General features: G+C 46.4%; 1 protein-coding gene across 1 annotated transcript; it reads right to left on the bottom strand.

Moving 5' to 3' along the window:
* Rdh10 (retinol dehydrogenase 10) lies at positions 1-27,275 on the bottom strand. Its single transcript, XM_048420130.3, has 6 exons — positions 26,338-27,275; positions 24,657-24,892; positions 4,305-4,403; positions 3,231-3,376; positions 1,408-1,539; positions 1-1,323 (listed from the first exon to the last, which is right to left on the bottom strand). Exons 1-6 carry the CDS (start codon positions 26,624-26,626, stop codon positions 1,200-1,202), a joined length of 1,026 nt encoding a protein of 341 aa, XP_048276087.1. The 5' UTR covers positions 26,627-27,275; the 3' UTR covers positions 1-1,199.
* Positions 27,276-27,714: the final 439 nt, after the last annotated feature.

Here is a 27,714-nt window from a genome sequence, read left to right as displayed (position 1 = left end):
GCCAGTTACGTAAGTATTTAATTAGTCCTTTAGAAAACTTCCCGATTAGTAAAAGTAGGCTTATTTTAACAGCCTTAAACATTGGTCACTGTTTAAACAAGACACCCTAAAACAAACAAACAAAAGCAATCACATAATAGTTCATAGTCATTTACAAGAGGATGATACACACGTAGACACAGAGGTAGAGATTCACTTTTACAATGTTTCACTAATACACATATACCAAATTCAAGGCACAAAATAGTTTGCTTTACAAAAAAATACTGTAAAAATGTCATTTGCTGTTCTACAATGTGAATAGACCTTTCAAAGGAACCTTTACAGCCTTCCACAGTACTCCATAAGAGATCTGCTCCCCACACTAACCAGAGTTGGCACAAACATGGGGACTTTTTAATGCAGAAATTCCCATTTTCTGAAACTGTCCTTGTAAAGCTGCTGTGTTCTGTAGACAAGGTCCCCTCCCCCAAACGTGACTCCACAGCTCCCTGAGGAAAGGGCCCTTTATGCAGAGAAATTCACAGGTAGAAAATGGACAATCGTTTCAATTAACCAGGTCTCTAAACAGTCAATTTAGTATTTCAGAGATCGAATTTAAAACTCACCTAATATTTTAGTTATCGTAAGTGTGAGAGAGAGACCCTCTGGCCTTTGCTGCGACGTTCAGACTGCACTGATCTCAAACTGACATCAAAAATTCCTCTTAGCAAGAGCTAAACCCACAGACACCATGAGCAAGTCACCCACACTTGCATGAGTAGAACCCAGAACGCACAACAAAACGTGGCACTGCCAGTCCTCGAACGCGCAAGGGTGCCACCTGGCCAGACTTTCACAATGATGAATGAAGGAATGAGTGGATTCTGTGGGAATTCAGAAGAACCATACACATGAAACACACTGTAGTCATCATTTCTAGACTTCCTTGTTCATTAAAAAAATAATGATGTCACATAGTGCTTGTCTAAATACTGGACTCATTTTTAGGGCCCTGTCTAAAAAAGGCCCCATTGGCAAAAACCCAAGCTCACATTTTTCAAGCACTCTAGTCAGTTAATTTACATTTTATTATTTTTTAAAAAGTTGATTAGAAAAAAAAAAAGTTGACACGGGGTTAGAATCCAGAGACTGTCAGCACTGCTGATGTGCACAGACCGGACCGTCCTGACCGAAATGGCACTCCGTACAAAGCAGTCTTAGATTCCGTTTTTTGCTTCATTATTGTTTGTGGCTTGTTTCCTTTGCGCAATGAAGGGGTACATACACTTGTCAGCCCCTAGAAATCGATACATGCACACGACCGCCTCGAAAGGAAGGATGCTGCAAAGGAGAGGCACAGTTAGCAAATGGGGGACCATGGTCTCCTCAGGGCGGGGGGAAGCGGGACAGGGGCCCCCCAGTTACCTCTTCATGAAGGTCACGATGTACATGAGGCGTGGGGTGCAGATCATGGGCTGGTCGGTGAGGATGGCCCTCATAGCCTGCTTCACACAGTAGTCGGGCTTCAGAGGGGGCAGGAAGGGCTCAATTTCTTTTCTGGAATTTATATTCAAAAATGAAATTCAGGATTAATACAACATAGAAGACTGAAAACAATACATCAAAAATACTGCAATGTTAACTGAGGAACAATTTTCAGAACGTTTTGTTTCCTTCGTGGTATTTTTGTTTGCCTCACATTTTCCACCATAAACACACTTCATTTGTATCATCTAGTGAATAAATTAGGGGGAAAGTAAGCAGAATGAGTTGGCTTTTTGGTAAAATGAGATTAGGTTATTGAGATGCCTTATAAGCTAGCTGTATCTCAAATCATTCTGATGCTTTTCTTTGAATAGAGAAGGGAGTTAATCATTATAAACATTAGACTAACATGTGGTACAGCTTTCTCCATTAGGTGTGGCTAAAGCGGTGTAAGACACTAGCAGCCTTCCTGGCCCCAATGCCGGCAAAGGGCTGCCAAGCTATGGTGAAGGTGAGGTGATTTAAGGAAGGCTCTGCCTTCCTGGTGATTTATTAAATCACATGTTAAGTACACAGGACGCTACCCCTTCTTTAGTACTCATTGCCTCACACAGCTTGGGACCTCTGCACCTGCCGCCATGCTAACGGAAGACAGGATCCTCAGCAGCAGGTCCTGCATACCGCAGGCTCCTGGGCACAACACAGCTCTATGCAAAGAATAACAGGCAGATCTAGGATTCAATTTCTTGTCTCTCTCTCATTTTCCTTTTTGAGTTGGGAACCAAAACCAGGCCTTGAACATGCTAAGCACATGCGCCAACACTGAGCCCCATCTCAGGCCCTAGAGCTGACTTCTCAGTCTAGACTTCATGCCAGCTGGGGCCGGAAAAGCCCAGACCACTCTCCATCACTTGTCTGGTTCACTGAGTCTAAAGTCCCCAGCAAACAGGGGACTTGACTATTGTCCCTTCACCCTTCAAAGATCTCCATGCCAGCAAGCATCCCTGCTGATTCACAGGTATTTTCTCTGCTGGGAGCCTTGGTAGGTAAAACCCAATGTTTAGAAATTTATGTTCCCATATGCCCCTTCCCAAGTGTGAGGGGATCCATTTCATTGTTAGTAACTGTAAACGATTTCATCTTATTGGGCTGAGTCTAGCTGTATATATTTGTTAGGGGGAAAAAAGCTTTCAAGTCTGTAGTGTGACACTCGGTCTGGGGTGTGACACTCGGTCTGGGTGTGACCGTCACTCTGTCTATGACACTGATATTGTTTCCTATCCAGGACAAAGCCACATGAAGGACTTTCCTCCTGCAGCCATCACCCGCCAAGACTAATAAATAGAAGAGGAACAAATCGTAAGGATACAGCTCCTAAGAAAAGCCCTAGTGTTTGTATGTCCTCCTGGAATGGAGAAAAGCCCGTTCCTATCTGACACTCGGGATTAATCAACGTGGCATCAAACCCTCATTTGTCAATCTTATACATGCAAGTTAGAGCCTTAACCAGAGAACTAAAGTTAGTTTCCCTTCCTTCTCTGTAGCTAAGTCTCACAATGAGGCCCTGGCCAGTTTCTGACTTATGGCAATTCTCCTGGCCCTGCCTCTCGAGAAGCGCTAACGGATCACCGGCGTGTGTCAGGGCACTCGGCTGGTGCTGACCGTCTACTGACAGTGAAAGTGCAAGCCCAGCTAATGAGAGATAACCCCACACATGTCCAACATTACTCTGCTGTATTAGCAAGAAGACAGTTCCCACTGACCTGATTCGGCAGCCTCTGAACATGCCCGTGTCTACAAGGTAAGGGCAGACCAAAGTTGTTTTAATTCCATCCTTTTCAGCAGCCTTTAGTTCATGGCTCAGAGATTCGTGAAAACCCACAACTCCAAATTTACTGGCACAGTAATCCTGAGTAAGAGGAGAGAGAACAGAAAGCTAAGTCTGTGCACAGGCTCCCAACCGATCTGCAGCTTCCTGGAGCTGTCCGGTTAGATGTTTACTATGAAGGTTACAGGTAACAAAGCTGTCTTCAAGGACATACATCTGACGTGTTCAGAGCAGAAACAGCATCTTCCAGGCAACAACAAAACAGAAGAACGCTTTTTGCCACATCAACCAAGTATCATGTTACTTTGGGGAAGTCACTGCAAAGGGTTCTATGAAAGCTAAAAGGCTGGAGTGAAAAAATGCAGGGAGCTTCCCTTTGAAGTGCCTGGAAACCTTACAAATGGCCTCTTGTTTAGTGAAGGAGACTGAAAAACCTATTTGTTACCAGGAGAACAAAGATAAGTTAACTTGGGCTATAAGCTATTAGGATCTGAAGTTAAATAGCAAGAGCCACATCTTCTGAACTTCAAACACAACTTGAGAACATACGATATAGAAATATTTGCGTATCTGCAAGAAGCGGAGTTTCCAATTTTCCAGGCAGCTGTAGCCTGGTCTTACAGAACAATGTATGCAGATGTTTTATAATCTCAGCCCAGCTGAGAACGGGTTAAGCCAAGTTTTACATACTCATACAGCATCTGCCCCTGGCCATGGCAGTTCACCTTTGACCTCACTTATCTGTTCTCCCCATACTGCCACGTCGCTTCGTGGGTCCATTCTCGACCCTGTTCCTTCTACATCCAGCAAGGCTGTTAAGAAAAATGGGCTCTGTCCCTGCCCTGTCTTCTGGGCTGTGACAACTTGGTAAATTGGTATTGGTAATTTTACAGCCCAGGAGAACCCCTCCTCCGCAGTTGGCTGACTAGGTGTGGTAGCAGGTCTCTTGTGATGTGTTCACTGCTAGACGAACTGTGTGAATGAAGGAAATGCTTTAGAGCTGACAAACCTCCACTCCAGCAGTGCTGAACAATCCCAGGGAGCTCGCGACCGTCACAATGTGGCCATGATTAATCTCTAGCATCGTTGGAAGAAAGGCCTTAGTGGTCTGAAAGAAGCAAGATGCAAGCTTTAGAATTGACATGTCATATCCCCTCTGAAGCCCAGGTCACAGAACAATCTCGGAGCTGTAAAAACAACATCTCCCAGTTCATCTGAAAACATCTTCCATCTATCAAAGAGAGACCTTTTTTCTTAAGTGTCTGGCTAAGTTAGCACCATAGCATTGCCCTGCTAGGCCAGTTGTAAGCCGTGACCAACAAAGCTGTAACCCAAGAGCTTTGGGGGCTAATATCCAGAGATGAAAAGAAAGTCATTAGGAGAAGGTTCTTTATCACCTTTCAAGTGATAGAGATCTGCTAATCTGAACCACCCCTGGGTCACAGGCCTTCTCCTGCCCATGCCCTGTGGTTCAGCTGTGTTCTGGTCTAGGAGCAGCTGCCAGCCTGCCCACCAGCAGGTGCCTCATGACAATGTTTCCAAGGTGACAGATCCATGAATGAGGAGCCATCCAAGCACTCTGGGACAGGACCTAAGGTTTACACTCTTAAGTAGACTAGCAGGGGGTAAGGTACTTTAGAACATAAACACTGACAAAGCTCAGAGCCATTCTAGTGAAAAATAGTGTCATGGTGTGAACACCGCACTGCTGGGAACCTGTAGGAACCAAAAGGACCACAGTCCACTGTGGAGCACATGCAGGGTCTCCCCACAAAGGCAGAAGTCCATCCACTCTGGGCAGCAGATGATAGAGCAGGCCCACAATGATGGAGGGGGGTCATCTGTCTATGTGGTACTTTCATTGGTTAATAAAGAAACTGTCTTGGCCTTTGATAGGACAGAAAATTAGGTAGGTGGAGTAGACAGAACACAATGCTGGGAGGAAGAAGGGAAGTGAGGCAGTAGCCATGACTCTTCTCTCTGAGACAGATGCAGGTTTAAGATCCTTCCAGGTAAGCCACCACCGCATGGTGCTACATAGATTACTAAATATGGGTTAAAGCAAGATGTGAGAATTAGCCAATAAGAGGCTGAAACTAATGGGCCAGACAGTGTTTAAAAGAATATAGTTTCCGTGTAATTATTTCGGGGGTAAGCTAGCCGGGATCCAGGTGGGAATACAGCCCACTCCTTCCTTTTACACCACAACAAGGTAGCAAAATCAGACGTGACATGGGCTTCTTATTAAACTCCTGACTCCTGACTCCAAGACACAGGCAGTATTTAAACAAAAAGACCCCTTGAATTACTTAAGATGATCTATAAACCATCCCACCAGGCTCCCAACAGTTTTATAACCTGCTTCTTAAAAGAAAGCAGTGAAGAGCAATCTGTCTACTGTTGAGTTATGGTCTACTTCCAGCACCGGTCCCCATGATTTATGAACTTACAAGACAAAACACTACACAGCCTCCTCAGAGAAGAGCTGCGTTCCATTTCAGACACTTTCCTGCTAAGGTATCAGAGTCTGCGCACACATTTCTAGTGCTTGGATAACTCATGTGCACAAGATCAAAAACAGTGGTTCCATTAATTCTGAAGCTTTCCACACTCCAATTCATGGAGCAGTTGCCAGATGAATCTTCAAGTGACTCAAGGTCTTGCCCAGACTGTTTCCCGGATCATCACATAGCACCCATCCCCCAAACCACACCCCGTTTGTTGGGGTCTCCTTTGGAGCCCATGCCAAGCTCACTCTCATCTGCCCTCATTCCTGTCCTACATAAGCCAAAGTGTAACACCCATTACTCATTTACCTAGTTTTTAAATGATTTTCAAATGCTCAAGATCACTGGATTCTTCAATAATAACTTTACTAAGTTTTAAAATTCCTGTAATTGGGGGCTGGAAAGATGGCTCAGTGGTTAAGAGCACTGACTGCTTTTCCAAAGGACCCAGGTTCAATTCCCAGCACCCACATGGCAGCTCACAACTGTCTGAAGATCCAGTTATAGGGGAACTGACACCTTCATACCAATGCACATAAAATAAAGTTAAATAAACCGTAAAAATATTTTTTAAAAAATTCCTGTAATTCTTTATTTATTTTGGTCTTTGCGTATGTGATATCAGAGACTGAACCCAAAGAATTATGTGCACACCACTCAAAATACAGCCCAAGGTCATGTTGTTTTGTATTGTTCTAGCCAGCTTGACTTTATCTACACCCTAACATATCATTATGTATTTTACAATGTTTTGATTCTGCTTGTCTTATACTTGTCTGGCTGTCCCAGACAAGCTCAAAGACATAGCTCAGTCAGTCTTACAAATACTGGGGCCAAATCCTTCCCATACCACATGGACCAGCGCACTGCTGCTGTCTGGAACGCAACACCAATGCTTTGGTTCTACTGTTTCCCTGGAGCGGTAAACAGGAGTAGGGCAAATCTGATACTAATAATTGCTTTGGTCAGCCTGATATCACAAAACAGCTGGCACTCCAGGTCACGTAAGGGCTCAACTTCAGGCTCTATAACTTACATGCAGCTGTTATACCGCAGAACCGAGGTAGAGGAGTTTGCGGAGGAGCACATACACTTCTAACTAAAGTAGAAAGTATGAAGTCTTAAGAGAAGCTATATCTCCTGAAAAGTCTAGTTAAGACTAATGCCTGCAGATAATTAAAGGTCTAAAGTTTATATTTTAGCTTTGCTCATGTTAAAACTGTGTATAACTGTTTTCTATGTAGTGTATGGGGTTAAGGTGCACATGGGTACATACAGATGCTAGAAAACTTTGTGTATGTGTGATTGTTTTCTGCATGTATACTGCACATGGATGCATGCAGAAGCCAGAAAACTTTGTGTGACTGTTTTCTGTATGCACGTGTGTGTGTGTGTGTGTGTGTGTGTGTGCGCGCGCGCGTGTGTGGAGGGTGGGGGGGTTAAGGAGCACATGGGTGCATGCAGAGGCCAGAGGTCAACATCAGGTATCCTCCATTGCTTTTTTACATTAGATTTTGAGACAGGAGCTCTCACTGAACCTGGAGCTCACTGATTGGCCAGACAGGCTGAGTGGTGAACACCAGGGATCCATCTGTGTCCCCTGCAAGCTGCAGCTGACTTAAGATTCACACCATCATACCTGGCCTTTATGTGGGTGCTGGAGATCCAAGCCCAGGTTCTTAATGCTTGTACAGCCAACACCTTATCAGCTGAGTATCTCCCCAGTTCAAGGGAAATGTATTCATAACCTTTATCTGAGGTCATTTCTAGGGACTAGTGAGCCAACCTAAAAACTTACCTTAAGCTGAAAGGGAACTTACTACCCCAAATCTACTGAACACTCCAGCTTATCCTGGCCCACCTCACGTGTGCTCAGAGAACTTGTGTAAGCCTACAGCCGGGCACAAGTGCAGAGCAACTGCAGCATCTTACGCTAGTCCGGGGAAAGATCAAAATTCAAGGCACAGCTCCTTCTGCGCATATTACCATTTCAAATCATCACAAAGTCAAAGGAACCTAGTCAACCCATTCTGAGTTGGAGGGACTGTCTATATTAAGTTTGCCTAGTGTTGAAAGACAGGGATAAATTTAGAGCCTTTTTAACTTTTTTGTTTTAAAAGTTTTAATGCAGGTAAGTACAAGGACTTGATATTAAATGCTAAGAAACGGCACACAGTCTAAAAAGCCAGGAAGATCTTGGTCTTCTTGCTTTGGTGGCCATGTTCAGCAACTGGGCTGACTGAAAAACCCATTCACACCAGAGTAGGTGAGATTCTGACAACTGCTAGGCTGTATTGCTAAGGGCCTGTCTACAGGCATTAAGCAACTAACCCAGATCCCCAGCAAAGAACAGGGCAGGTGATAATTTCCCAAGGTTGTAACAAGGTCTCAACTTTAATTAGTTGCAAAGTTCTGAAACTGATTAATGTCTCCTCCTCCCTCCAGGAGGGAGTCTGGTAATATCAATGTATCCACTTGACGGGCATTCCCGCGACATCTATTATTGGCAGGCACTATGTAGTGACCTGGCCAAGCAGGGTCACTGGGAGACAGGGGCTGGCCCATTCCTTCACTTCTGTCTTTGAGCACAACTCTACACTCACCTGTGCATCAATGTAAGTCAGCTCAAGTTTACCTTTCACATGAGACAGTTGGTGCACTGTGTCAAAACAATGTGATTTGGGTCTAATTTTGCTCTGATGCCCTTGGTCCATTTCACCCACCTGCAACGCTGTCTGGAAAGCAAAGGTACTTTGTGTTTAAGGGAGGGGACAGAAATAAAATAATCCAAATATGGCCAAGTAACTGGTCTTTATGTGTGCACTACTGAGAGAACTGTTTGAGTGCTAGTAACAAGATACGGAGAGGAGTGTTTTGTTCAGATACAAATCTCTTTTTAGTCCTAATTTTTACAGTAGCAGTGGTCAATATTCAATTTGAAGTGCATGACTTCTTTACCTAACAGTTACCTCTGTATGAAGGAACTGGAATGTGCCTTTGTATATTTTATATTTTAAGACAAAGGCTCACATTTTTTTTTATTTAGAAAGTGTCCAATTGTAGGTGAAGCTATAAACCACTACACTCCTGATGATGCTCATTACAATTTGACCCTAAGAGGTGAAGCCATCTGAGGCCGCACAGTCAGCCTGCAGGTTTCTGGCCGTTTGAATGAAACTCTTACCAGGCCTTCCCCTTTGCGAAGCAGAGACAAGCCTGAGGTAGTCAGTACCCGCAGCAGGATCACTCCCGTCCCTGCTGACGTCGCACGTGACTGTGCACTGAGGCTGTTAGGCTGTTAGGCATTGCCTTGCTGCCCGAATGGACCTGGGCAATTACAGCTTGTCACAAGCAAACCCACCTGAGGTATGAGGTTTGCTAGTAAATAAAGTTAGACTCTTACTTTGTAAGAAAAATACTGCGAATGGGTGACTAGAAAACAAGGCATTTTCAGGAATTTTCTAAAGTAAGCTGACTAGTTTTCCTGTCTGATTCTTCTTGCCCTCAACAGTCTGCTAGATGACATCTGAGATGGCACAGAGTATTCTGTCCTTGACACAGCTTGACAGCACAAAGAAATCTGGCACTTGGCAATGAATTATTAATGTGCACAAATATTGTAGCATGTGTGAGGTGGAGACCAGCGAAAGGTGAAGCGCTAGTTGCCATGACACCAGTCAGTTCAAGCTAAGGTTCATCATCTTCACCTTTGTCTCCAAGAGTCTGAGCCTCACGCCTAAGTGACTTCAGGTATGAACTTGAGCACGTACTGCATGTGTGCTCTCAAAAGGGACAACTCAGAAGTCCGCTGACTGTCGAGCGTGTTGAGACAGAGGATCTAGATGGGGTCTTTCAGGCTGTGTAGCCAGCTGGGCTTACTAGCCGGCTGATGCCCATGGTGGTTGGTAAGGTTCCCTAGGTCCTGATTTAAATTCAGACAACTGTACCCTGCTTTCTCTTCTCGCTCACGTCTGAAAGAGTGGAGGAAGAAATCTAGTGTCCATCAGAGAAGCCACAGTTGGTCACAGCACCAACAACTCTTACTTGGGATCTAGGACTGTTTAGTGTTTGTGTTCCCCGCTCCCCCATTTGTAAAAATGAAAACTTTAATTGGCATTCCATATCTCCATCTGCACAGTTCCTCAAGGTCCCTCTTCAGAGCTCTGGGCACTCTGGAAGGGACTGTTAGGGGTCACGTTTACACTCTGAGCAGGGTTTTCCTAACAGAGAAGCAGGGGCTGCATAGGACACTACATGCTGCAGCTTGAGGAATCTTTGAACACGATGTTCACACCAAATTAACTTCCAACAGCCCGCTGTCCAGATTGTTCTTGGTGCTCTTAATGACAGACCGGGCAGCACAGAGCCTGCAGCTGCAGTGTCAGAACAAATCAGGCTCAATGAGAGGATGTGGAGAGATGTGGAACCTGGCAAAGGCGAACTTCTGCCATCTGGAGACATCGCACGGTGGAGGTGCAGGTGAGACACACAGAATGTGCTCCACATACCTGAGCTAGTTCAGGTTCACAGACACGAAGGGGAAAATTATTTCCTCTCAATAGAAAAAGGATTCACACTACATTTTTATGCAATTGCCAGACCATTTCATGAACAATTTCAGAAAAGCTTAAAAAAATTCAAAGTATTTGTCTCTCAGTTGAATATTCAAGGATGAATAGAAACCCATTTCCAAGAGGGGTAACAGGGGATGGGTTAGTAGCTGACATACCTAGTTAAGGGTTTGCAGATCTCCACACGACAGCACGATATACAACTCAGGGAAGGAAAAAATAAAGATGGAGAAGGAGAGGGAGGGAGGAGCAGAGGAGGAGTCCCACCGAGACTGCACAGAGGAGGAGCACCACCGAGACTGCACAGAGGAGGAGCACCACCGAGACTGCACAGAGGAGGAGCACCACCGAGACTGCACAGAGGAGGAGTCCCACCGAGACTGCACAGAGGAGGAGCACCACCGAGACTGCACAGAGGAGGAGCACCACCGAGACTGCACAGAGGAGGAGCACCACCGAGACTGCACAGAGGAGGAGCACCACCGAGACTGCACAGAGGAGGAGTCCCACCGAGACTGCACAGAGGAGGAGCACCACCGAGACTGCACAGAGGAGGAGCACCACCGAGACTGCACAGAGGAGGAGCACCACTGAGACTGCACAGAGGAGGAGTACCACCGAGACTGCACTGAGCAGAACATTCACACATGGAAATGTTGTGTCTCCCCAGGAGTCAACACCTTTCCTTGTACTTTGCTCATTCTACCTGTGTTGCTACCACAATCTTTATCAGGCTCACAAGAAAACACTCTGCTTACTTACATGACCACCATGGAATCTGGTTGCGCTCCTCTGTGAGGCCTTAAAACTTGGGTCCTTAAAAGCACTTTACCAGCTGAGCTATCTTCCCAGCCCCTGGTAAAGACTTTTTTAAGGCACTACAAGTACAGCTGATTGGGTTAGGAAGATTAACAGGATAAATCACTAACATGCTCAAAGATTACAAATGCTGACGCACTGCACTCTAGCTAAGGAATAAATGGCTAAGTACTTTGAAGGTATCTGATGAATAAATATATATCAAACTTTAGAACTTTGGCCATAGACAAGGGCTAGTTGATAAAAGCATTCTTTATTTCAAAAATACCTATAGCTAAGAGATAAAGTATATTTGCTAGGAATGTACTGAAGAATTCTTATAGATGCAGTTGACAGATCCTGCTGTTCATGTAGCTGCATGAAAACCCGTGCTCCCTGTCCCAACTGGGCTCATTTGCAGAGGCAGAGAGGTCTCTGAACACTTGTGCAACAGAGCCCTGGGGCCCTGGAGCCTGGAACTACTATTCTCTTAGCCTTAACACAATGTACATCTTACTGTCCATTAAACTGAGACACAGCATTTGTTTTAAAGATGGGTGTGGGGGGGGGAGAGCTAAAGGACGTCATGAGAGTCACATCTGTACTGGTGTTGCAGACAGTTCTGACTGAGAAGCTATGGACAATGGTTTGAGAGCATCAGCGGTTAATACTTGCACACATGCACAAGAAGACCCCTACAGCTGCCCTGCAACCAAGAAGCTAATAAAAGCTCAGCTTTTCAAATGAACACCTAGATGATGACACCATTAGTTATTCAGCAAAAATAAATGCTTCATTAACTTGTCTTCCCACTGTTAAAGCTGGGATGAATGTAGCCCAGTGCAGAAGCTGTGATTCCAACATCCCCTTACAATGTAGGGCCTGCTACACAGAAAGATCAGGGAGGAGGTGGCTACACTCTATCTGTTGGGAAAGTGCACAGTCCTGACGGCCAGTTACCTAACCTTCCTCTCTGTGGCTGGACAGAGCTCATTTGTGATACAGAAGGAGACCTCCAGGATTTATGCTTTATGTCCACAAATTCCTTCATTCGTCCCTCAACTCACAGCACAGGTCTTCACGCTGCAGCGTTCCTTACCTAAGCCTCTCGTAAATGACTCAATAAGGAATCAACTCTATTACTGCGGCTGCCAGCATCTGGTGATCAGTAAAACGTCGACTCATTAAATATTTATTTGTTGTCGTGGCTGAGCCTTTTCACATAGTTTAACATGCATTCATACCTTTTATCTATTAAAAATTACAAACTGTCTGTGAGAAACACTTATCATTTTTTTCTGTTTTGCTTAAGTCTGTGGCAGTTCCATGTATTAAAAACAAACAATGAACATGGGTTTTGAAATTCTCCTTCCTCTGCTCCTCAGATGATCAAAGGAGAGGTCCAAGAGCTCTTAAGCTCGGCCCCCCTCGCCTATTTAATAACTCTTATGGAATAATGAAAATAGCTCAGAAAATTGCAGCCATATCATCTGATGAGTGGCAGGCTGTTGCCCAACGCCATGTCTCATACTTGTACCCCTTCCCAGGAACCATAATGAAGACAGATCTTCTGAAAGGCAGACACTGGTTCTGCACTAGTGACCAGGAACCACATCCCGAAGGCACAAGCAGACCCGCACCAGCTTAGCCACTGCTCGGGCCACTGCAAGCGGCAGGCCATCTTTGCCCCGTTCCAAAGGCCCTATGGCCATCAGTCCTTGTAATTCACAAGTGCAAATAGTTCACATTCTTCACTGCTTCCTAACATGCTTCCAGCACGTCTTTAAAAAGGCTTCTTTATTTAGCACGGGGTAAGTGTAATCAAGGGATTAATGCCTGAAAACCTATGGCATCTGTGCTGAGTTAGGTGCTGCTAAAACACAAAGATGAAGCACTTGTGACTCTCGTGAGAACTTTAGGAATTACAGAAACCACCTTTTCCTTTAAAACGGTGGTTCTCAAATCCTGCTATACACCAGAACTATCTGTGAAGGTCTTCTCCTGATGTCCAGGCTACATACACCATCTATTCCACAATTCCCAAGGGGCAAAGCAGGTGGGGCATATTCCCCAGGTGACTGCAGCAGCATGGGATCGGTGCCATGGCAGAGCACCTCAGACTCAGGACCACCAGGAAGTTTAGTGTCTTGGGGGCACACCTCGGGATGCTGACGGAACATGCCTCTCATCTTCACTTGATGCCAACTCCACCAAGCCGACAGGAAAAAATGTTTCCAAAGGTTGCCATGCTACATGAAGGCAAAGCTGTCTCTTAAAAGTCATTCTCTAAGGAACATGGTCATCAGTGAAGCATGCATATATACATACATATGTATATATACAACCAGAATGATTTTCCCTTAAGGTTAGGAATACATTCTATGCTAAAAAAAAAAAAAAAAAAAAAAAAAACACCAAAAAACAAAAACCCTACAAATTTGTGCTATCCCATCACGTTTAGTTTCTATGGCTTTCACTACCACTTTACAATTAAAATCTTTTTGGGAAGTAAAATAATGCTGAGAATACAGCTGGGAATTGAACACCATTAAAGGGCTATGCGTGTGTGTATGTGTGTGGGTGTGATGCTGGAGTTCAACGCCATACACACTGGCTCAGTGCTTTCCTACTGAGCTGCATCCCTCAACAAAGAACAACACTAAAAGGTAACAAGAGGGCTGCAGTGATCACATTAGTCAGCTCCAGCCAACCCAACACAAATGCTATTATTAAATTGTGAACTCCGAACAAGAAAATGTCCTTTTAAGCACGGCAAGTATACCTGGCACCCTCCCCGCTGGCCACAAAAAGCCAGGGTCCCAGGCTGGGAGCTGGGGCTGAAGGCGAGCGGCACAGGTGAGGCCCCGCCCACAAACCATAGCCAGAGCTCGCTGCAGTTCTAAGCAGGAAGAACACAGCTCTTCATTTTCTGCCACTCAGCTTGTAGCAGAGGGCAACAGGGGCTCGGAGAGACGATGGTACCCTGGACTTGCTCTTTCATACCCTATATCTGAACCCAAATTAAAACAAAACAAAACAAACAAAAACCTAGCTGGGTGTGGTGTTTTTCTGGGGCTGTGGCTGGAAGACACTGAATTTCAGGCCAAGCCAGGCCATAGAGCAAGACCCTGTCTGAAACAGACAACAAATGACTCCGGAGATAAACTGCTTGCTGTGTGGTGGGGAGACTCTAGTTGGAATCGTCAGGGCACAGCAGTGTGTGTGTGTGTGTAGTCTCCTCCAACAAGAAGGAGACTGGAGCAGCCTCAGAACCAGCCAGCAGGGCATAGCCAATGGTGAACAAGAGAACCTGTCTCAGACAGGGTGGAAGGTGAGGATAGATACTCGGGATTGTCCTCTGATCTCCATAGGAATACTGGCATGTTGTGGAATGCGCACATCTGCCCTCACACACATGAACACACACACATACACAGAGAGATAGAGACAGACACAGACTTTTTTGTTTGTTTAAAGAAAGAAATCTGGATGAGGGTGGGCTCCATCTACAGTGTATTACAGGGCATTTGCCTAGTTTAACAGGCTGGTTAGCTTAAGGAAAAAGGGAGGTTGAGGAAGTTGGGAAGTAGACTGAAGACTCATTCCTCTCAGACAGAGATGGTACAGCAATTCTCAGAGGAGAGCCCGGGACTGCCCTTCTGACTCGGGAGCTGAACCTGCTCTCATCTACTTCTCACTCTGTCCAGCGCTGGTGTTAGTACCCCTCACCTGCCACCACTTACCAGGTAAGGAGCTCCAGGGCCTCGGGGTCCATGGTACGTCTATTTGCCTTGGGTCATTTTCTGTACTAGCATGCCCCCACTTCCATTAGAACAAAGTCTCAAAGACCCAATATGGTTCAAAATCCACAGATGCTCTGAAGGTGTGGCCCACCGTGCAGACCCGAGCAGCTCAGTGCCCCTTCCACTTCCTGGGAACAAGTCAACCCCAGTTCATGCTCTGTGAGCCCATGAGCTAACCCACCTAGGAAAAGAAGACCTCTGTACAAGTCAGGTGCTTCGGCAACAGTACCAGCTGGGGGAAACTGCAGGATTTTCAAAATCCATGATTAAGATTTTTAAAGAGAAGCCTTAGAGTGATCTGAAATTCTGATCTCATAAGATGCTTATGGAACAGAATAAAGATTTTTGCATTTCCCAGGAGCTAAGCAAACAAAAACTCGACCCATGCTGACTGAAATTCTGCACCAAGCACTCACAGGCCCTTGCTCGTCCGTCCCTGTGGAAGAGGCCTTCTCATGCGCCCTCCTTCAGGTCTAGTCAGCAAGGCTGACACAGACCAGGAAACGAAGGAAGGAAACTGGGTGACCACGGATCAACCACATGACTCTCCAAGATCTTGGCCACCTCCAATGGAGATCATGGGAAATTACAGAAAAAGCACAGAAAAACCCAGAGCTGGACTTTAGTAATAAAATTCTAGTGTGACATTGATTCTTCAAGCTAGAATTTTACATGCGTGTCTAATTTATAGAGCAAACTTTCTGGGGTATTAGCTAGGGATAATAAGTCATTGCTAAACTTACCATGCTCATAAAAAATCACATTTGAAGATTCTTACATTATACCAGAGGGCAAAAACTATAAGTGAGTCACAGGACAAGCTACTGTACAAGAGCTTTGAACATTAGTAACAACTTTACACGTCCTAACTTGGAGCTTTCGGCCGAGGGCCTGGGTCCTACCGCCTGCCTGGTTTCCTTGTGGAAGACTCGCTCTATCTTGAGATGACTGTTTAGCCACCAATGAAAGGATAATAGCGTTATTTAACTCGAACTTGCTGCAAGGCTCAAATGAAAGGTGAGTGTTTATGAAGAATCTGCCAGTTCAAATGCCATATAAAAAGCCCAGTGAATGGACGGAGGCTTGTTAAGGACATGTTTGTAGGCTATTTTGGCTGAGTGCTGTCTATTTTTGGCTGGGTTGCTCCTTGTTTCTTTCTTCAAGCTCCCACAGTTCCTGGTCCTCCCTGCCCTCCGCACAGCACCAGTCCATACTCTGGGTTAGAACCCGGATGTAAGCACCAGAGGAAGCCTGCGGCTCACGCTGCTGAGCAGTTGTTTCACACGCCTTGAATCCCAGAGGATGCTGGGAAACAGAAGCAACACTTCACAGTGACACCTCTCCTCTAATGGTTTTCCTCAGCCCTCCTGGACTGAGCACAGAAAACGACTGTTTTAACTACGAACCAAAATAATACTTGAATACAGGTTAAAAATACTCACTACACGTCCGTGCAGAAGTATTGAAAATAACTGATTACACCAATTACCCTCTATGTTTCTTTCCCAGGAGACCTCAGAAGCGCCCCATTTAAAAACCCTTGAGAAATCAGCAGGGGGCAGTATGCTAATTACAATTTGCAGGTGGGAAAATCGAGGCTTTGAATTTGATGTTTCACTTGTCCTCAAAATACCCATGTGTTTACGTAACTTACACTACAAATATTTTCCCAGTTACACCGATTTGGGAAGTGTTATTTTGAGCCTCATTGCTTAGAATAACACTAAGAAACCAAACCTTGTTAATATTCAAAAACTCCAGCACTAAGGTATTTGAGGGAAAAGCAACAAATTCACATTTTATGCAAGTAGCAAAAGCATTTGTGTGATCTTGGAAAGCTTCACAGACCAAGTAATTGGTCTTGTAAAAATACAAGTTTTGTTTTCAAATGTGAATTCATTCTAAGTGCCTTGTCACTGAAGGGGCTGATGTGGTGGCTCAGGGCCCCTGGTAATTGTCCTTACTTGTTAGACATTCTAGCAGCATTTGTGGACACTTTTGTGATTACCAAGCAGACTCACTTTCTCCCTGTTCACTTAATATCAGTTTCTGAGCATTTTGGGGAAAATGGGCCCTGACAGGTGTGGACTTGAGTTTTAAGGGAACTGATAGATACAATGGAAAGGAAAAAGGAATTGCAAACAGGCCACGCTTGGGAAGCTCATCGGGTAAAACAGGCCAGCATTCCTGTGGGTGAAATCCCTGAGAGGGGGATGGAGAAGCCTGCACAAACCCAGAGAACCAGGTGACTGAAACTGGTTAGCCAGGTATGTCACGGGAAGTGTGACTAAACCCTGAGGCCATGCTCTGCCAGCCAGGGCTAAGTCACAACACAGGGACATTTTCTGATGCTACCTTCCTACTTTAATGTTCAGAGAAAGAAGTCAAAGCTCCCATCCCCTGACTTATTTGCTAATTATGCGGAGGGGGGGGTAGCCTGAAAAGAGCTTCCACGAACTGCAGACAGACAGATGTCAGGGGGCAAGGCCCTCTGAATAGCTAACATAATGCATTGCCCTCTGAGGTAAGGAATCACTAATTAACTCAAACGAGATTAACACATTGTAGTCTGAGTTTGGGAATTACAGGCTCAAACACTAGATTTAACTCACTCAAGTGAGACAGGAGGTAGATCCCTATTCCTGAGGAATGTTAGACTTTTTTTCTCATCATACTTTCAAGATTAATAACAAAGGGTCCCTTCTCCTAGGGAAAATCTAGTTATGTTTTATGTTTGTTGGAAATAAGATATAAATCTGACCTGCCATGACACCCCCTAGTGGAACTTTAGCAAAGTACAGTTTGTGGGTCCAAAAACATTTGGGTACAGGTTATTTTTCTAATCCAAAATGCCTACAAGAAGGGTTCAGAATTCCTCCATATTTGCATATGCATAATGAAGGGTCTTGGGGATGGAGCTCAAGTCTAAACGTAAATTGGTTGATGCTTCTCTCATATACTCAGCACATATACATAGCCCAAAGGAATTTGATGCAAATATTTTGCTTCTGTTTTGACCCTATCGTATGCATATGGTTAAGTGTGGAACTTTCAGGTTTCTGACCAAGGTGTTCTTGTTTCTGGGGATGTCCAGTTCAAATGGCCTTTCTCAAGGCCAGTGGCCAGCAACACAGTCACCTGCCTACTGCTCACCACTGAACAGAACAAAAGCAAGCAAGTAAATAAATGAAGCACGTGCTCTGCAAATTCCCCCAGAGTAGGGATCTGAGGAGGCAAGCTGGCTGTTCGCCCCAGCTCAAGAGGCTTAATTTTAGTTTCTGAAAGAACTGAAGCAGAAATTTAGGTGACTCCGCTATTATTTATATCCCTTATCCCAAGAAAAGCCTTAAATAAAAGGGATTCCTACTTAAAATTCTTCTAATTCTCAAGTAAGATTATTAAAGTGCTCCCAGTAATTTTATGATTGTCACTAAATTAATGCGCTGAGGCCAGAGAATCAACCCACTGGAATTTGCCAGAGGTCATGAATGGCTCACAAACAAGGGCAGCAAAAGCAAATTTAAGGGACAAGAATAAACTGAGAGAATGTGGGCGGCTGTACGTTTAGCTGCAGTGTTTGCATCTCTGCCCCTTCCCCAGCGGCTAAAGACTCTGCCAAGGGCACTCTCCTTCAGCCTTTATGAAGAAGCTACTCGAAGGGCTAGCATTAGCGTGGGCTAAAGAATGCCCCACTCTGACATGTCTTTTAGATTAATTTCTACCTGGGCAGATAATAAATAAAGTCCCGGGCATAGAAACTCCCAGGTATAGAGAACAAATACCAACTTTGCTTCAGGAAACTGAGAAGCACAAGTCACTTGCGATCAAACAACAAGAGGTCATTTCTTGGACCATGACTTTGGGGACTGTGCATCAGGGCCTGCCATTTACAGATAAAGACCCTGTTTGCCCATGTCTCCCAGGTGTGCCATGCATCTGCTAGTCTGAGACGGGAGCCACTCTGCAGCCCAGGCTGCACCTAACTCATGACAATCCTGCCACAGCCTCCTAAAACTTGGGTTTACAGGTATAAGCCCCCATATTTGACATTTTTTTTGGGGAAAAAAATGATTTGATTTTGTTGTCTCCCAAAAAACCCAAATTCTTCTCAAGTGCCAGAAGCACTTCTGTGAAGTATGGCTACATGGGCCCTCGCAGGATGGTTGGGTGTCTAGTCCAGCAGAGACAAAGAGTACCAGGGAACATCATAGGTGTTGAACTGGGGAAGAAAGATGGAAATCAGTTTTGGGTCATCCAAGACACCATGCTAATGGCCTTCGACTTCCCATTATGAGCAATATGGTCACACTTTAATCTCAACACTGCTTAGATAACCCTGGGTTGGGCAGCAAGGAATAGACATAGGGAAGGAAGTCCGGGGGCTCTTTAGAGTCCAGGTGAGAGGAGATGAAGGCATACACAATGAAGTGGATATTTGCTCAAAAAGGACTTGGTGACCAATGAATGCACACAGGATACACAACTGCTGTCAGGCTCGGTGAGTCAGCCAGGTAGGAGTGAAGCGGTAGGGAGCTTAGCATCCTCACAGGCTGAAGGACAAGGGGACAGCTAGGAGGAGCGTGAGCTTGCCAAGGGCCTAGAAATCAGTTGGGCCACAGATCACCCAGTTAGATAGAGGCAGAGAGAGAAGTGGTGTGAGCACACAACACGGAGGAGCCAGTGCTTTACTGTGGAGAGCTAAGATGTGGAGCAAAGGGGAGAGGGACTTGCATTTCAAGGAGGCGATCAAGGCCACATTCTGAGAACACAGGCTTCCCTCTGCCAGCTGAGAACATAAGGCACTGGCTACCCAGCACTGCTTCCTCAGTAAGTCTGACAACCAGGCACAGACTATACTGTATCAAAGATGGAGTGGCGCTTTTAGACAAGATACCATTTTCTTCTCTGCCTACACCAGGATGCAAAGTACATTTTATCATGTTGTAAAACCTGACTTTTAGGGGCAATACATTTGGCCCAGCATATATCCAATATAGAAATTCAAAATTCACAGAGCATGTGATCGCATTCTGTGTATACAGTACAGTTGTGCATCCCCCAAGCAGCTTCCAATTTAAAGAGAGGTCTCATCAGTGGTCAGCGACCACCAGAGCCCGACAAGGTAGCCAACACGGGCCTCTGCTCAGCCACCGTCTCCTCCTGCTGCCCTCACACTGCTACACACAGGACGTCTACTGGGCGGCAGGAGCCAGTTCTGGCACACTTACAAAGAGGCTACAAACTCCACATTTTCAGCAGCTACCCTGAAATAGGAAAATGATTATTCTATAAAAGATTTAGTTTTATTATATTAGAGTATGAGAGAGAAAGCATTAGACAAATACTTTATGAGTACTTAAAAAAAAACACATTTAAAGTCTAAGAGAGCTTAAGCCAACTAGGTTTTTCTAGTCAGAGAATACAGTATATAAGATTAAAAACCAGTAAATCATGTAAGAACACAAACATTAGTGCTGAGGAACCATTCTTGAGATATCAGGTACAGTGGTTGGTAGCGTGCTAATGTCTTTAAGTGCTGCCTTACTTGGGTCTAGCCTGTGGGCTCTCACTTCTCTGGGATGGATTTTACTAAATAGACTGTCGACATTTAGATATAGATAAATGCTGAAATCGGTAATTAGTATTTTAAAACTGAGAAACCTTTTAAGTTAAGTGGTCTATTAATTAACTACCAATTTTCTTGTCTGACTACCATATCAATAGAAGTAAATTACTGACTAGCTGACAGATTTAGTCCTTTACCATGGAAAAATCTCTGCTGCACATAAAAGGCCGGAGGTTGAATGCTTTTGCTTTTCTCTTTCTGATAATCAGGGATCAGTTTGTCAAACTGATAAAGGCCAAACCCAACTCCCTGGTTTAAAAGGACCTATTGCTAAACTCTGGTTCAGAAACCAACCAAGACTCCCTCTCCGGAAAAAAACCAAAATCCTAAGGGAAGCTAATTTAGTTATTTCAGGGAAAGGTGAGGCTGCGGTCACTGTGTGGAGGCCAGGCTTCAATGTCACCTGGTGGATGAGAGGTGTGTGTTCAAGTTCTTGCCTCTCACCGAGACAGCATTTGTGTGGATGACTTGGATGCTCACAGCAGACAAGCAGACTAGACCCACCCCGCATCAGTCATTTGCTGACTGGAACCAAGAGAAGGTCCCTGGAGGATCGCTGGTGACAGAACAGCTCTGAAGGCCAGTGTCACAGCTGACTGGGGGCTGTGCCTTCCAAGTGTGCAGGAGTGTATGTGCTCAGAAGGAAGGAAGCAGCAGCAATACAGCGTCTCCTCTGGAGGCTGCCATGCATTCAATCTGTGTTTGATTCACTGTGCTGTACCAACAGCTGTCTTCTTAAAAGCCCGAGCCCTGCACCTAGGAGTAGGCTCAGCACGGTACGCAGATAAGAGCACACAGGAGCAAGGGGAGTAAAAAGTGTGGGCAGGAACTAAAGGAGACACAGACAATGAGTGGAAAGCAACCCTAACTTGAAGTCAATAGCTTGGTTAGTCCAGCATGACGTTTCCCTGCTCAGAACCCACAGCATGGACCCATCTGAGTACTTTCTGAATAGGTTACCTTCTAAATATTTCAGCAGAAGCCCGTTACGTATGATCAAATATTTATTAACTAAATTAGAATACAGTTCCAGGTGTGTGTGTGTGCATGTAGTGGGGGTTCTGGTATAACAAAATGCCACCAAACAACCTGTCACCAACTTTGTTATGTAAGGCACAAAGTTGACAAAGTTATTTCAGAAAACACTTACTATGCACCAAATGACAAATGACAATATATGCCACAAAAAAGCAGAGAAGGAAAAAAGAACAACAAAAAATTATACATAGTTCATTTAACTGTAGCTTCACCAGAAAAGTAGGGATTAGGCCAGGAGTGTAGCTGGGGGTAAAGTGCCCCTAGCATGTGCAGGGGCTCAGGGGACAGTCCTAAGGCTCCTTACAGCTCCCAATCCCAAGGTACCAGTAAAGGGGGGTGGGAGGAACGCTTACATTACCATCACGAATTAGACCTTAGAGGAGGAGTGGAAGAAGGAGCAGAGGCTGGAGCCTGCGGAGCACCGCCAAGGAGGAGTCACATGCTAGTCTAGTTCTCCCATGACGTGAACTCTGAGTCAGGGTCAACACACTTGTTATTCTACGAAAACAGACATTGACTGCTACTTAAAAGTCTGGCTTACGATGATCTGTCCAAATGGCGGAATGCACTCTGCTCAGCAGACCGACATTTTTAACTGGATGGGGCAACTTCTTTTCCCCGCCCAGGCATAGTCAAAAGGCACACTGGTTATTTCCGCCTGAAACAAGAATGGTCGAAGCCAAGGCAACACATCTTTGCAAACCTACCACTAACATTTTCAAACAAGAAAACCAGGCATGGAAGCTGAACTCAAGTGGCGTTCAGCAAAACTTTTAAACCCCTACAGCAACCACCGTAAAGATTAAAAGCAGCCTTCTTTTATGTTGCAGTTGCTAACTCTCAGCTTCTCTAAAGGTTTGTGAAGTCTTGGCAAGAAGTCAGAAATTCCAACACTAAAATGAATTTTCTGACTCAATATTGAAAATAAACTCTTAAGTTTAGATGCTTAGGGGAAAAACAGCTGGAGAATTCAGGAGCCTCCCATAGTTTAATACAAAGTGATGTCATTACCAACCAGGCTTCCAAGAACTCCCTAAATTGTGTGGTTAAGCAACCCAAAGCTCAGCGAGGAGGTTAGGAAGGTGCAGCTCACCCCTGGTGCAAGAACTCGGGCACAGGGATGGGATGTCTTCCTATGTGAGAAAGTGCCGCACGAGCATCAGTCTGCGCCCTGCCGCAGGGGGCCGTGGGTTTCCTTCAGCACTCTAAGTCAGCACCTCATTTCATGTCTAAAGACTGGCTCCTGTCCTGCATTTAATGGCGACATGCATTTAACTGAAGGCTGCATGGTTTCCCTAAAAACCTGGGTATATTTAAAATTGTACAAGTTAGTAAAATGATTATGCAGAGAATAGTCAAGATGGGGAAACTTGAGGAAACTTGGTGAAGGTTAAGGTTAATAGTTAGGAAATCTTGCATCACCTCAAACATTGCTGAGGGGAGAAAAATCAGTGTCTGGTTAATACCGATCTTCCAATGGAAGGGTATGTCTTCAAGGCTGGCGAGGCTTGACTGAAATCAACTGGAATCTGTCTGAGATTTCAAACAGGGAACTTACACCACACTGGCAGTTTGTTTTTTATTTCAATTGCTGACCCCTGGTTTTGTTTGTTTGTTTTGGAAACAAGGTCTTGCTAAGTAGCCCTGGATAGCCTGAAACTCACTGTGTTATTAGACCAGGCTAACTTTGAACTTATAGAGATAGAGCTACCCGTCTCCCCAGGGCTGAGGTTAAAGGTGTGAGCGGCTACGCCTTTCCTGGGGAGGATTCTTGACAAATCCATTCAGTTGGCCCTTAGGAACTCATGGCAGTGCTGTGACGCTTGATGCCTGTTCTTGCAGGAACAAAAGGCTTGTCTGTTTTGCACACTGACTGCACACCTATGCATGTGTACATGTATGTGCTCATTCTCTCACGCTGAACACTCATTTAAAATGCCACGATGGGTGAGATCGGCTTATTCATATGTTCATTTCTAGAAGCTTGGAAACAAATTACATAAAGCTCATGTTTCCAAATAAAACATTAGGATAAGTTTCATCCAGGACCAGAGAAGAGCCTTGATACTGGACAAGCAATATCTGAATACTTCAGAAGACAGATTAAGTTTTTAAGCAGTTGCTAAAACATTAATGAGGTTTAATGTGACCTGTTTAGGAGAAACAGCACTTTGTTGAGTTCTATTGGAAGACATGTCTGCCTATGGGGGTAAAACCCTATCTCCTTACCCTTTCTTCCGTTCCCTTTAGTGCAGGGATATAACCCAGGGCCTTGCACATGCTCAGTTAAAACCCTACCACTACCTGAACTACTCTCGATTCTCCTTAGTTCTCTTTTACTGGACTATTTGTGACTACATAGGGAAAATACAAAGAAAAAACAGTAAAACATGGATCAACACGGCAAGCTCAGAATTGGAGGGGAAAGGGTCGCATCTACCTTTATGGACAACTCAGCTGCAAAGATGTGGTCCTCTGGGAACTGAAGACCCCTTTCACTCTGGATGCTGTAGGAATCACAAGGACCCACAAATGCTCTTCCCCTCTCCGTGCTTCTTTCAAGATGACTCCTCATTTGAGAGGCACCAGATAAAACAGTCCCGAGATGTCCACCATCTGAACAATTTGTATGGCCGATGGGTGTTAAATAGCTGCCAAGGTGGCCTGGCCACTCCCAATTAACCACAGATGCTGATCTCAGAATTTCTGGCACTTTCTAAAATGTGGCTGAGCAGTAGTTTGGAAGCCCAACCCCTGACTTTAGGAATCCATAAGAACCAGGGTTTTCTAGACTCAACAGAAAGCTAAATAAACAAAGCCGGGGCTTACACTCCCTCTTGTTATTTTAACAGCAACCTTTCAAAGTAGTTCACCATCATCAGTTTCTACCTTCTTAAGGAACACTGAAGGTGGAGACACGGTGGGAACAGCTCATTAGATGTGGAGGCGTGCAGGTGGCTTTCACGCCGGCCTTCTCACTGAGGACCCAGGAATAAAAACAAAGACGTTTATATTTACCCAGAAGTGTGCATGGCAGTTGACCATCATGGTTCTCTCAATGAGCTCATCAGGGCACTCCAGGAGGTGATGTCCAGAAACCACACCGGCATTATTGACCAGGACCGAGACCTCACCGACCTCCTTGCGGACCCTTTCAGCTGTTAGGTAGACATTCTCCCTCTTTCCCACGTCACAAGTGTAGGTAAAAACCTGCAAGTTACATGGGGGCAGGATTTCCTCCTCACCATTGCCAGCTGTCCTCGGAATCCAGATGAGGGGAGGATGGAAGAGAGAAGGGGAGCAGAAAGTGAACCACATGGCAGTCAGTAGGACAAAACTCATACAAAGCAAAAACACTACAGTGAGCTTCAAATTTCTAACACCGTAATGCTTGCCAATAATTCAGCTTACAGCTGCCTTCCTCCCCCGAAAGTCTTTGGGAATTACAGCAATTTACTGGACAACCTTGCTTAGGGGAAAGTCATGCAATCGTGGCCAGGCCAATACAAGTAGACCACATGGGATCAACTTGCTGGGGCTAGACACCTGCAAAGGGCTGAGCTCGGCCCAGAGAACAACACACATTACACATTCCTGCTTTCAGCCGGGGTGGGAGGAAGCCAGGGGCTAGAGAGCTCTGCCCTCAAAACAGAAAGCCACTCCAAGGCTCACAATCCAAATTGTAAGCAACAATATGAACTCATTCAAAGCCAGGAAATGGATGAGAAGTTTCTAGTGAAAGAATGGAGGTCACTGGTTTGTCTTTAAACCGATTCCCTTAAGAATTAATCTCACAGATGGAGTTTAGAAGCTAATGTGCAAGTTTACCACAGTAGAGTTCAAACAGCATACACTCAAAATCCCTTCCCTAAAAATGAATATTGCTTTCTCTTAGGCTTGGGCAGGGAGCAAAAATGCTCAAATTTGTTGCCTCTCAACACGAGCTCTGAAAATGTGACATTCTGAACCTCACCTAAAAAGCACAGGTTCTGGTAAACTTGAAATGATAGACATGAGGGAGAGCAGGCCAAGTCAATCTGACCACCACCAAATTTCCTAGACCAGGATCTATAGCTGATCATGATCCTCACTTAGGTTTACATTTTTTTTTCAGATGCAAACTAGCTGTTAAGCACATAAAATGCAGATTGGGGTACCCCAAAACCATGAAAGAAGTCTACCAAAGGTCTGAAATCACTGAAGCACCTTCTCAGAGGAAGGGAATCGCTCAGTTACTTAAGGATGGGGAAACAATGTAATTATTTCCCGGAGCTAAAGTTATAGTGAAACCATCCCCAGAGCTCTAGCCTACGCGGCTCAGACCTCACAGAAACAGATAACTGCTTCAGTTCATTGTGGAACAACTTCCCAAAGACACTTTAGCTTCCCATCATGCCACATGCAAGCCAGACTGGGAAAGTGCTTTCGGATCTAAACCTGTGGTAGTAGCAAGATTCCCTGCCCTCCACTACTGGCAGAGTTTAGGAAAGCCCAGTGTGGCGCCGGAGAAACCTGACTTTAGTGCACTTCAGTCTTTCAACACGGAAAACCGTGCTCTCTTATCAAGGGGCAAATTCCACTCGCCTTTGGAAGACTTGTGGGTGTTCTTTGCCCGGAGAGCGGGGCTGCCCGTGACAGTAGGGTGTAGGGACCCTCCGGGGTGGGGAGAGGTTTGACCCAACAAAGCACGGGCCATTACCTTGCAGAGCAGCGGCGTCGGCCGCCTCCAGGTCCCGGTAGATGTGACGAACCATGCCTGCAGTCTCCTCATTGCTCTGCGTATTGATGTCCCAGAGAACCAGCTGTGCCCGGCGCCGGGCAAACTCCAGAGCGAAGAGGCGGCCCAGGCCGCTGCCCGCGCCTGTGATTAGGCACACCTGGCCGGCCACGCTCTTCTCCTTGGGCCGCACAAGCCAGCGCGCCGCGGCCAGCACGAACGCCCACAGCACTTTGAAAGTGACCACGAAGAACTCCACCACGATGTTCATCGCGACGTCCCGGGTCCCGTGCGAGCCCCAGCACCGTGTGTCCTCACCCTCCCCGCGCCAGACAGCCCAGCTCCTGGCCCCGGGAGCGCTTGTCACCGCGATCGGGGCGCGAAGCGTGCGCCCCGAGTCCGCCCCCAAAATGCCGAGGGGCCGAAGTGCTCGGGGGCCGGCCAGTCCCGCCCGGGCTCGGCGCGGTGGCCACGGGCTGTGCCTGCCGCTGCAGCCGCCCGGCTCGGCGCCTCCTGCTGGCGGTCGCTGGCTTGTCCCGCAGCGACCGGTCCCGCTGCAGCAGCGGCGGTGACAGCCACGAGTTAGGCGACGCGCGCTGCCTTCATGACCAAGCCGCAGACGCCCGAAGGTCCCCTGCGCCGCTGTAGCGGCTGCCTCTCCTCCTAGGGCAGGGGTGCGCCGGGCGGGTGGCTCCGGGCGCGGGAGTTGTCAACTTGACTCAAGTTGCGGGAGGGTGCGGGCAGCGCCGGGAAGGGGCGACTTGTGGGGCGCACGCGAGGGCTGCCAACCGCTCGAGGTGCTAGCGCGCCTCGGGTCCCCTGCCCTGCACTCGCGCCGCTGTCACTCGGGCGCTGGGCTCTGCAGCGGAGCTGTGGCAGCGAGTCGGGGCGCTCTCCGCCGGCTCCGAGAGAGCTCCACACACCGCGCTATATAACCACAGAGAAGCGCCGGCCGCTGCAGTGGCAGCGGCCCTCCCTCCGCTCGGCCCTCCCCGCCCCCGGGCGCACCCCGCCCCCGACCCACCTCCCCCCCCCCCCACACACACCGCGCCCTCCCTCCGCCCGCTGGCCGCCTGGTCGGTGGAGCGGGGCAGCCCTTCTCCCAAGACCGTGGCCGGAGCCTCCCGCCCTCGTCGCGCTTCTCCTTGCGGCTCACGCCCCCTGCCGCGGGTCGCCGCGGCTGGCTCCTGCCAGGCCCCGCGGTCGCCAGAGTACCCCCCATCCTCCTCAGACCGTCCGGTCATCGCTCTTGCCGGGCTCGCCACTTTCGCCAGCCGAGGAACTGTGGACTCCGCGGCCTGCGATCAGGCGCTGCGGAAGACAGCCCCAGTGGAGGGCGAAAGGAGGACCTAGGCAGGG

This window comes from Myodes glareolus, chromosome 16 (genome assembly GCF_982192425.1).
Source record: "Myodes glareolus chromosome 16, mMyoGla1.1, whole genome shotgun sequence".
Lineage (NCBI taxonomy): Eukaryota > Metazoa > Chordata > Mammalia > Rodentia > Cricetidae > Myodes > Myodes glareolus.
Note: the sequence above shows the minus strand (reverse complement) of the source record. Positions and strands in the feature narration are given on the sequence as shown.

Bases quoted from the DNA above. Each gene is read 5' to 3' on its own strand.
- Rdh10 (XM_048420130.3), bottom strand. From the start codon at position 26,626: ATGAACATCGTGGTGGAGTTCTTCGTGGTCACTTTCAAAGTGCTGTGG. The intron at 24,893-26,337 runs GTAATGGCCCGT...TTCCGAGGACAG, and splicing joins CGACGCCGCTGCTCTGCAAG to CTGGCAATGGTGAGGAGGAA. The intron at 3,377-4,304 runs GTTTGTCAGCTC...CCTCTTACTCAG, and splicing joins TCAGCACTGCTGGAGTGGAG to GATTACTGTGCCAGTAAATT.